At 38.5% G+C, this 12106-nt stretch overlaps 1 protein-coding gene across 1 annotated transcript in view; it reads right to left on the bottom strand.

The window, feature by feature from the left end:
* Positions 1–11954, bottom strand: part of LOC115899278 — a 32822-nt gene extending 20868 nt beyond the window's left edge. Inside the window, exon 1 of the mRNA XM_030937171.1 lies at positions 11779–11954. Within this exon, the coding sequence (XP_030793031.1) occupies positions 11779–11917 (139 nt within the window). The 5' untranslated portion in view covers positions 11918–11954. The remainder of the gene's footprint in view (positions 1–11778) is intronic.
* Positions 11955–12106: the final 152 nt, after the last annotated feature.

Consider the following 12106-nt stretch of genomic DNA (forward strand, 5'->3'; position numbering starts at 1 on the left):
CTTTAGTCTGTACATTGTTGCTTAAACTTATACAAACTATTTTTAAATGTTAGTATTTAAGGAAAAAAAATTGAAAGCATAGGAACAAAACCCAAAAAACTGAATATGTTAAAAGTGGTTTTGTCTGAGTGAAGGAAATAACCTGGGGTGATATTTTCCTATAGTTTTCCAAATTTTTCTATATGCATAGTTTTCAATCATGAAATGTTACAAATTTAATTTTAAGAGTGGGTTAGTAAAGAAGAGACAATTATAAAAATTCAACCTGAGATCAAACACTCACCTAAACCAATGTCTAGGGAATATAAAATGGTTAATTTAGGCAAAGACCAATTTCCTGCACCATCTTGCCCTCTAACACTTAAATGAAAATTTGTGTTTGCAATATTGACATGAAGGCCCTAAAAATCCTCAGACAACAAAGAGAGATACAGCTATGCTTGCAACATGGGAATTTGCTAAGGGCATTTTGTAAGGATTATTCAAAAAGTGTTGAAATAATGATTTTCTGACTAACCTGCAATTAACCACAACATTAAGTTAACCCAAGTATTGCAGTTCCTTCAGAGTTCTGCATAATTACAATCTTCCCACTGTTTCATACTTACCTCCCTAGGATTTTTTTTCCTAGGGAGTTATTCTATATATTAAATAACCAAACACAGCCCAGTCATTCAAAGCTGAACTTCTTTCCATAATTAAAAAAGTACTTTTAAAAAGCCAGCTTCTTTCTGTACTTAAAATAACTGGCTACATGGGAATCTGGCAGAGGACATGTCCCAGTGTCCTGGGCTCATTGAATTACTGTGACCCCAGGAGGTACATTTTTCTTTCTATCATTTTGGAATTCTGATTTTTTTAAATTTTATATTAATTTACTGCTTAAAAAGCACCAGCGATATTCTTGTATATCTCTGTCCCAATCAAAATCTTAATATGTGAGCAGCACTTTGCAAGACACAACAGAGGACATACAGAAGAATACAAATTCTATCTTTGAGCTTACCATTCAGAAGGAGAAACCCGATGTAAATATAGTAAACCTTAAAAAAAAAGCACGCTGAAGTCCGGGCGTGGTGGCTCACGCCTGTAATCCCAGCACTTTGGGAAGCCAAGGTGGGCAGATCACGAGGTCAGAAGATTGAGATCAGAAGATCAAGGTCATCCTGGCTAACACGGTTCACCCTGTCTGTACGAAAAATACAAAAAATTAGCAAGGCGTGGTGGCACATGCCTGTAATCCCAGCTACTTGGGAGGCTGAGGCAGGAGAATCGCTTGAACCCGGGAAGCGGAGGTTACATTCAGCCGAGATGGTGCCACTGCACTCCAGCCTGGGGGACAGAGCAAGACTCCATCTCAAAAAAAAAAAAAAAAAAAAATTAAGGAAAGCACGCTGATGAATTGTAATAGGACCCTTACACAGGAGGAGGAACTGTGTGGGATGGCCGAGTGTAAATGCCCAGGGGAATCAGAATATACAGTCAGGAATTTGCACTATACCCAGCTTTTTGTGGAATGGTGATAAAGACTCCAGCTTGAGACAAAGTGATTCAGATGTGTCTGGGGACATCTGGCAAAAAAGCAGTGTCAGCACCCAGAATCATGTCTGCATAAAGACTGAGAAAGTTTCTGGAAGAGAACTGGTCCTGAGAATGATCCAGGAAAGATTAGGTTGACTCAGTAAAAAAGTCTATGTCATGGGATGAGGAAGATGATTCTGGACACGGCAAGTCTGAGATTCATCCCTACCTTAATTGCAATTCAGCTTAGTCTGAGTGTGACGGGAAGCAGAGAGTTCTAAGTAAATGCCGAAGCAGTTTTACTTTGTGACATAAGCAACTCTGCATTGGGATTCCCTCTAGCAGAACTTAACAGAAAGAAAAAGTCTCCCCTGACCACTTTTCCATAGGGTATAAATCATCACACAGCTTTGGTGCCCTGAAGTCACAGCCTGATTCCTGGCAGAGCTGGCACTGTGTCTGCCATGCCTTGCCAACTGCCTGAGGGTGGTCAGTCAGGAGAAAAGGCCATGTCTTACGGATCAGTCACAGAGACAAGGTACCTGACAATGGAATAGAGGCAGCATCTGGAGCAGGCTTTTAAACCCAGCACAGCATTAGCAGCAGCCATGGGGAGACGGCTGACCCAGTCAAATGTCAAGCCTGGAATAGCAGAAATGTACCAGCCATGCCCCAACTTAAAAACAGCTGTGTCCCACAACATAAGATCCAACTTATCTGTGGCCATATGAGAATGTAGGGAAAAACCCTTTGTAGGGTAAAAACTTCCAGGGGTTGAGGGGACCTGTGTCAGCATAAGAGGACATGTGATAGTGACATTTGAGTCTTTAATGTTAGCATGCCTCATGGATATCTGCAGGAAGGAGAGATCTTGAGAAATCTGGGCTATACAATTAGTTATTTCTCAATGCAAGTATAGGAAAGACAGCCTTTAGCTTTGGTGTTCAATATTAGGTTTATAACAAAGCCAAAAATAACATTAGGCATGTGTACAGAAATAGTGTCTAAATGCCCCATGTTGATTATTTATTATACAAGGAGCCTTAGAGACTCACAATACTAAGATGTTACAATGACAGAAATCAAGTAGACCAGCCCTCTGATGTTCAAGTATGAGAGTGAGACCCAGAAGAAAGAAAGTCAAGCACTGACTGGTGATAGAACAGGAAGAAGAACAGAAATCTTCTGACTTTCAGCCCAGGGATCTTCGCATGACACTATAAGGACTCAGGGAGACCAAATGAGAAATAAGCCTGACCATTTGATTCTAGAAAGTGTTAGCAAATAAATCTTCAGCCATTCTGTACAAATAAAAACAAAGTGGGGAATTTGTGTAAGAATGGTTAAGATGCTCTTTCCTGCAATGTGAATATGTTTAGATATACATTTCTATTCGTTTGGAAATGTAAATGCCAGGCTTGGTTTCTGGAATAATGCCTTAAAAATTAGAAACACCATTAGAATTAGATTCAGAACAGAAAAAGTTTGCACAACTTTTTGTTTTCTCTAAGGAATGGATGAAGAAAACATGGGGGGGGTGGGGAATGAAGAAGAGAGGCGTGCAAACAAAAACAAGAACCAGTATGAGGAATGAAAACATAAGAGGAAGTAAGTAGAGGAGAAAGAGCCACATGAGAATCCTGGAGTGTCTACATGAATGAGACGGGTGGGTAGAACTCCATTCAGAGGACATTGAACATGACGTTCATCTGTTTTAACTGGTGTGATTTACTTGACATAAGTGACAGCCCGAAACGGAAATAATAATTATCTGTCAAACAATTCGTTTGACTGTTTCTTGACTGTCCTGGCTGTTGTTTTCTTTTTTTAACCTAACCTGCCTGTTTCCTTGACCAGTCAAGTCAAAACAGACAACCGAATGTGTACATGTTAACACAGGCTCTCTCTTGAGTTAATGTCTCAGAAGTCTGAGTCATTGCCCTGAGAACCCCAGATTCTAACTATTCTCTTCTTCTAAATTAGAATGGGATGGCCTCTGTTTATATTTTCATTAAATAGAACCACATGATTGCAATCTTGCCACTGGGGGTTGTTAGCAGAGAATTTATTAGCATGAGCCAGTATCCTTGACTGCAGGGCTGCTTGGGTTGCTGGAGTACACCCTGGATTTGCTATTTTTCCTCAAGAGTTCCACTTTAGTGGGTTTCTCCTAGGGGCCTGTGTCTGTATATTGAAGGAGAAAAGAAAAATATGAGTACATCCTTTACATGATCCAGCTGTCTCTGCTACTCCAACCCTCTCTGCTGCATTATCAGAGCTTTCCACGTGAAGTCTGAAGTCTCCACAAAGGAAAAGTAAAAGATTCGCTTTCACTTACCCTGTGAAAATATAATGGACATATTCCTGGGAAGTGGCAGTGGCTTACTAGGTCTCTGGTCCTTTTTCACATGTAATAATCAAGTTAGAAATTTTCTTAAGGTGTCTTCCTTTTACTTAAAAGGTTGTCTCCTCTGAATTGTCATATACCTTTTGAGGCCCAGCTTAGATGCCACCAGCTCCATGGTGTTCTCCTCAATTCTTCCCACCCCATTTGAAAACCCACACTTTTTGGATTTGTGTTTCCCTTCTCTGTGTCCTTAGACTCCACTTCTCCATTCCCTGCTTTGTATCATGCTGATGGCATCTACAAATGTGTCAGCTCCCTGTTGCTGGCAATTATGTTTTAACCATCATCATGTTTCTAATAGAGTAATGAATGTTAACTCAAATTGAACTGGCAGAAGACTAATGGGAAAAGTCTGAGGATGAGGCGAGAAGAAAGGAGGGAGAGGTTATTGGTAGTTGAAAAGAATGTACAGGGAGAAAGAGGAAAAGACAAGATTGTTCGGTATTACCATGGAGGAGGGTACAGGGTGGTGGAAGGAGCTTGCAAGATAAGACAAGGGGAAGCTCAGAAGGAGGATCACTAAGATGAAGACAGAACAGAAAGTAGTCAGAAGTCAGTGAAGTGCTGCAGTTGGAGAAAATGCCGCCATAATGGTGTGGACAGTAGTTCCTTCCTTGTGGGAAGGGGAGGAAGGTGAGGAGGGCAGGGAAGGGCAATCATCTCATCCCAGGCTGCCTCTCCTTCCCATTTCTTGCAGAAGTCTGCCTTGTTGCCCATGCTTACCAGCCTCTGTGACACTTCGTTATTCTGTCACCAGTCCTCATGCAGAGGTTTAAGTCTATTCTTCTCTCCATAGCTCCAGCACCAGAGGAATTCTGAGATTAAATTCCCTGAGTCAGCTCCGTCTTTCAGGTGTAAATAAAATGTGATTGTCCTTAGATTACAGAAGTGTACAGTTAACATGTATGTGTGGTCTTACTTTTCATCTATGATACAGATATATACACATGATATACAGGGGTGAGATTTTTTACTTTCTATATCCCTTCTCTTATAATCAGGTAATCAAATTCGTTATGAAACCTCAGAAAGGATGTTGAGTCTTCAATAACACTGGGAAGGAAGATGTGCTGTTCAGAAGCAAGAAGTGTTGACAGTGTAAACAACAGGCCAATCCCTGGGGTCCTAGGAAGAAAATAAAAAGATAACAAAGAGCAGCCTGTACCAAGAAATCATCTTTGAGGGTTAATATGAAATAAAAGGTCTTCCCATCCTAAAGAAGCCATCCCTTGATCCCACCCCTCAGTAGTCTCTGTTCTTACTACTTCATTGCCTCCTAACCTCCCAGCCACTTTCCCAAAATGGGAACCACAACGTGGAATTTGGATTGTGGGTAGTCCCTGATCCTCTTGTTGACAAGGTTTAGGAAGGAAACAGATCGAATCTGTGATTCTGTTCTTTCAGTAGAAGGTGAAAGTCGTTTTTAAGATATTTCATAGGCATTGTCTTATCTGAGCCCTGCAACAATAACCCAGTGAAGACAAAAAGCAACTTTTGTAATCTGCCTTTCTCCATTCAGTTAAAGAAACTCAGAGCTAAAAGGAGTTCCGAGAATTTTCTAAAATCACTCAACTAGTGAGAAGCCAGCCTGGCCTTCTACTACCAAAGGTAGTGAGGCTTTCACCACCTCTTCCTACTTCTAAGTTCACTGATGATGGTTCTATGCTATTAAGATGGAAACTATTTATTGGGTACATTATGGGTCCAACAGGCTTTTGTGAACTGGGCTGACCTGGGGAAGTAACCATCAAACATGACTTTGTTTCATTGGAAAAATTTGTTCTGGGTTCTAAACAGCTGATTTACATACAATATTTTAGTACACAGCTCATTTTAAATTGAGGACTGCTTGTACTAAGCTTCTAACTTCTAAGGATAGAAAGATAGTCCCTTTTATTTTTCCTGTTCTGCTTTTGGAAACTACCAACAAGGGTGCCAATTAGCACCAGATGGGACAGGGACTGTGTGATGTGGAACTCCAACCACTGGGAACTGGAACAAGTCCACTAATGTATTAAGCAATCGAAGAGCCAGAGGTTGGGCAGGCTTCAAATTTGGCACAATGTAAAGTTCGGATCTGCAAAGGCCCAGCTTTATACACAGAATCTATCCCTTCTCGACTCACTGCCTATGAAGACTAGCAAGGGGAATGGGAATTTAGAACTCTAATACCTTCAAGCCTGTAGACTTTTATTTGCACATTGCCTTTCACTCTGTATCTTTTCTCCATTTTGAACTTGAGCAAATCTTTATGAAATAATTAAGAGGAGGTGTAAATGCTTGTTTATCTTGAAAACTTGGATTTTAAGTCTATAATTCTTACTTAGCTGTGTTTACTTTCTGGATATCTTGATTTTTGAAATTATAACTTTGCATATGTCCAAAGTCAAAGTCAAGCGTAGAAACGAAACATCAGGTTAACTCAAACTCAAAGGTAACTGAGATTTAAATGGTATGTGTTTACTAAAAACATAGATAAGTGAAGCAACATGGGAATTTCTATCAATATTATTCAGATAAATGTCATTTTTTTTCTCCTCATTTAGCCAGCCATGTGCCTTCAATGCAAATTTGGCTTGCTGAATTTTGTCACTTACCACTCACGCTGTAATTCATCAGCTTTCCCAGGCAGTGATCTAAATCACCTTGAAGACAGTTGAACACAAGATAAACTGAACGCAGTTTTACCTCAGCTTCATACAGCCTGTATTTAATAGAAATGAAGTTAGGTTTTGCCTATAAAATTAGTGGGTTAGATCTGAGCACTACTTTCCACCTTTTTTTCTTATTATGCCACATATGGAAAATGATATTATTTAATAGCGCTCACTGGTCTAAAGAGATAGATAAGATAGCTCATGGCTAGGGGAAAGTGACTGAGGGCTGGAGGTACCCAGATTCTACCCAGCCAAAACAGGGCTGGGGGATCAGTACCTCAGCACACCTGGATTAGTAGCACAATGTGTTCACATCTACCACTGGGAACACCAGGTTGGAAGTTCTGGAGTAAAACATATTTAAGGACTCTTTGGAGATTCTATGACTTCTTTATATATAATTTACTGGGACTTGACCACTGATGTGTGATTTGGGTATTATGGTTCAAAACCTTCTAAATCATAAACTTATCTCAGAATGTTTGACTCTTAGTTAACAGCATGGATAAGGCCCCTAATGCAGGGATGACCAACTGTCCCAGTCTGACCAAGAGTGAGGGGTTTCCCATGACATGAAACTGTCAGTGCTAAAACTAGGGCAGTCCTGTATAAACCAGGGCAGTTGATATCCTACCTACAATGTATTAAAATCCTTTATTAAGGAAACAAAGAAAAGAGAAACCAGGGTTTCTGCTTTCAGGGGCTTGATGTTTGTTGTAGTCTTTCTTCCCTGGCCATTGGAACCAGAGGCAGCACCCTTGTGAATTGGTCATAGAGTCCAGGTCATCTATGGTTTAAAAAGCAGAAGGCTATGATTTTTCTTATAAAATGTTTTCCTTTGTAGAGTTGTTTTTGCCAGTTCCAAGAGGAAATAGTGGGCTGAAATCAAGAGGCATGACTGGATGACTAGTACTAAGCAAATGATTCGTGCAAAGATTTCACTGGAAACATTCAGACTCATAACAATAGTAGTTCTGACATGACTACCTCTTGCCTGAGAAACTCATAAACATGGCCTCTAGGCTATACTTTTTTCCAGCAGCTGCTGGTTCTTTAATTTAATTATAAGCTACAAGTAAGCTTCTTAAAGAGGCAATGTGTATACCAAACAGTGTTCAGAGGACACTCTGTTCACAAATTTTATGACAGTCAGCACTGTTGGAATTACATGTTCTAATATGAGATGGGTGGACTGGTGTGGGAGAAATAAGAGCCACCATTCTCCTCCTCCCCCACCCAGACTTAAACCAAAATTGTTTTTGAGGTTCAAAAATATTCACATGACAGCTTTCTATGTTTGGCTGGAGCAGACTAAACTGCAATGCCAAGAAAATGGTTTCTTCTATCTTTAATTCTAATACATATGTCACAGGACCTAAGGGGTGCTCCAGTGCTGGGTCCTCCCTCTCACGCAGAGCTCCTGTTTCATTGTGAATATTTATTATGCACTTACTTATGTGCACAGAACCAGGCTTTGCACTGAATGAGAAATGAGTAAGATAACAATCTTTGCCCTCAATGTACACACCATGTCGTGACGGAAAAGCCATCAAAGCAAGTAAGTAATTTTTACACAAAGCAGAATGAAAGAAACAGAATAGAAATGTGAAAACTTAAAAAAGGAAGAAATGGCATGTGAGCTGGTGGCATTTGGCAGGGTTCACAATATCAGTGAAAGGGGTAAAATTTGAAGTTTTAGAAACACACAACAGGAAGCTTTTTTCCCTTGCCATTACCCACCAAGACTAACACACTCTTGCTTGTCTGAGATCCATGTCACACAGAAGCTCTCTCTTCTGAATGAATGTTGACTTTGAAGTCAGACAGATTTGAGTTTGAATTCCATCTGTGTCAGGCATGAACTGTGCGACTCTAGGAAAATTCGTGTCTCTAAATTGATTTTCTACTTTATAAAAGAGAATAACAAAAACCTGTTTTATAAATGTAGAAGAGGTAAGATATGTACATACAGATCTTATACAAATTGGGCAATTAATGAGAGAGAGAGGGAGAGCTACATGTAGTGGGAAGACTTGTACTGTGCTCTCTCATGGTGTATGGTAGCCCCCAGTTCTTTCATTATTAGAGAAACCAACAATACATTTTAAACTTACGGTAAATTAGATGCATTAGAATCTCAGATTCTAAGAATGAAATCCTTAGAATTGAACTAGACTCATTGTTTTAGTATTAATGTCTTTTTCTGCAGGAGATGGTGGAGTTAAAGATGCTGGAAGGAAGGAAGGAAGGGAGAAGATGTGTAAGTATGTGGACAGCCAAAACCTGACAAAAAAAAGAATGAATACAGTTCAGAAAAAGACGCGTGTTTCGTGTCCTATCTTCCAGTAAAAACTAGTACATATTTCTCTTTTACATGTGTTTTATTATATCTTTGGTTACTGATATTTGGTTAAATGTAAACAAAATATTCATTGGACATACCAAGCATCACTTATAATGATGCAGCTTTATTCTTGTGGAGAAACTGTTGGAGGGAATTGCAATATGGTTTTGCAATGTGTGTAACATTTTGGCGCATACCAGTGATAATTTGCAATGATTTTTCCCCTTCATGAATATATTCCAGATATTCATTTGAGACTCTAATATGAGGACATCAACTTAGGTAACCCAGTGGTTCAGGATTAGCAGGTTGGATGTAATTATCTCCAAAAGTCAACTCCCCACTCCTGCTTCCTTTAGCCATCTTTTCCACTGCTTATTTCTTCTTACCATTAGTAATATTTTTTTCCCTAATACCTATTTCAGCTTTTCTTCCTCAATAACTAGATGTCTTCAGTAAAAGGAAAAAACCACACTCCCTTTTAAACTACAAAGATAGTATTTTTCCCCCTTTTATACTCAAATAAGAAGAGGAGCCATACAAGGAGTAGAGCTTGGTGGAGGACAGAAGAGGTGCAGAGGAAGAAAAGAGAAGGGCAAGCATGATCTCTATTTCCCTCCTTTTGTTGGCCCACGTACTGTTTTCTCCTCCAAGTCTCTGACTAATTACAAATTCACTGTGGGAGGCTGTTGCTCTTTCCACCTGGTTTCCATTGCATGGGAAAAAGATCAGTGCCCAAAACACATTTCAGTGCCTGACATGGAAATGCCAAGAGTTGAGACAACCTACTGAGCAATATTGATAGATAAGCAACAGTCACATCTGTATCAAGTCATTTTTTTTTTAATATCTACATCAATTTCCTTTTGCTAGATGAGTCAAATGCTTACAACTCTAGTTCTGTCATACTTGGCAGAGTAATACTACATTATTTTTTCTGGTTAAGAATTCTATGATCTTCAGCAAATTTGCCTGTTCTGTCACTGGCTCCATTTCTTTGGGATTTTTCTCTAAAATTATCACAGTGTTCACTGCCCTCAGTTTCAATGTTGGGTACAATAGGTCTATTATTTTTATGCAATGCTAAAATTTCTTTTTAAAAACCTCTGGGAAATTAACTACTGAATACATCAAATGTGTGGAGAAGGTAACCTACATCCATTCATTCATTTGTTTATTCATTTACACAACAATATTTAGTTAGCTCCTACTACGTAACCAGCACTGTATGGGCAGTGGGGATACAGCAATGAAGAAAAAGAAAAAATAAATAAATAAAAGACAAAATCCTCTCTATCATGAATTTTACAATGAATATTCTGTGACGAGAGAGATAAAATACAGAACATAATAAACAATTGTATTACATAATACTTCAGAGGACAATACTTAGGTTAACAGAGTTGAGAGGTGCTGGATGACAGGAGCAGGATTTTTTATAGAGTGATCATGGGCATTTGAGAAGGTGATATGGAGGAAAGAATTAAAAGAGGTTAAAGAGCAAACCCAATGGATAGAAAGTAATACTAGTACGGACAAACACCCTGAAGTGGGACACGGTTGTGAGATGATACCAGGTGCACTGGCTGACTATATTATCTTGGGCTGTATGGAGTCAGGAACATGATTTTACCATAGCACTTGAAAATCAAGCTAATAAAAACATGCTCAAATAATATATTACTCTATTTCCTTCGTGTTAGGCTCAGAAAAATTTTACGCTAAGTGAGATCAGCGTTCCCTCCTTTTCAGACTTATCCGTTGGTATTACAGAAATACTGTAAACAATATAACTACAGAGCAAGTGTTATCATTGTTCAGAAACATGAATGTTGTTTTGCATTGTAATATAATGAATACACACTGAGTTGTTTGCTTTTGGAAAAAAGTAAATGTTGGAATACATTCTATAAACATTGTTTAAGTTATATTATAAAGTTACGTTTTATAGGCAGTTTTACTGGTCTTATAGCCATCAGCCAAAAGTCTCAGGTGCTTAGGTCGGTGGAAAAATAAGCTACTGTCTGTAGCGTTTTCAATAAAACAGTCAAAAAAGAGGTTGATGTTAAAGAAAAACTAACATAGAAACTAATATTATTTTAGAGATTCATTTTTTTCTGTTTTACTTTATATTATTCACATTAAAATACTTTATAGGGTTGTTTCTCTCAAAGGATTTAGGTTTTTTCCAAAACCGCAACTTGGGTCTTCAAAGTTGGGTTTAAATTAAGATTGAGAAAAATATTTTTTAAACTCTTGTAATTTCTAATTATCTTTAATCAAGTCTTTGACATTTTGCTTATCTATATTTAAAAAAAAAAACTCAATTCATCAGCCTAACAAAAACCTACTTGTACCCAAAAGTTATTGAAATAAAATTTTCTTTAAAAATCTCAAAAAAAGACATTAATGATAGCAGAAAGGGACTCTTGAATCACCAACAGAAGGAAAACTTACATTTTCAAAGGGGGCTATAAGTAAAACTGATATAGTCATCTTTTTCCAAAACATAGTAGGGGAATAAATTGCAATTAATTAAATTGGGTTTCTAGGCTGAATGATAACTTTTGAGAGCTGACATCTGATCACTGAGCTCACCTATTCAAATAAACGTAGTATTAGTTGGTCTGTTTTTCTTTCATTATATTTAAAGCTAGGAAAATCTAGATGGAATAACCAGTCTCTCTCACTGACAATTTTGTATTTTTCTGCTGCAAATGACCTCAATTTTCTTTAATCATTTTTTATGTGTTTAAACAAACTCTAAATAAGCTTACATTTTTAAACATTTACGTACACATACCCTTATACACCTAACCCAAGAGAAGATAAAATTAAATTTTAGTAACCTTCTTCACTGAAGCCAACATGGAGTGCCTCCTTCTTCTCCCACAGCAATGTCACGAGGAGAATGAGAGCCTCCACAAGATCTGCTCCGAAAGTCTTCTCATCTCTCCACTTCATGAGCCTTACCCCTCTGAGTACCATGGTCTTAAAGTTTCACAAGGGAGCTGGGGCTCATTTGCTGAAGGAAATCCATACAAGCATGACATTAGCATGTCACTTTTATCACGATAATCCTCACTAGGGCTTCTCTGGGACAATTACCAAAATGTTCTCAGAGAATAAAGAGAAGCAGGAAGATCATGAGAGCAGACTGGGGAGTGTGATGACTGA

Source organism: Rhinopithecus roxellana, chromosome 8 (assembly GCF_007565055.1).
Source record: "Rhinopithecus roxellana isolate Shanxi Qingling chromosome 8, ASM756505v1, whole genome shotgun sequence".
In the NCBI taxonomy this organism is placed as follows: Eukaryota; Metazoa; Chordata; class Mammalia; order Primates; family Cercopithecidae; genus Rhinopithecus; species Rhinopithecus roxellana.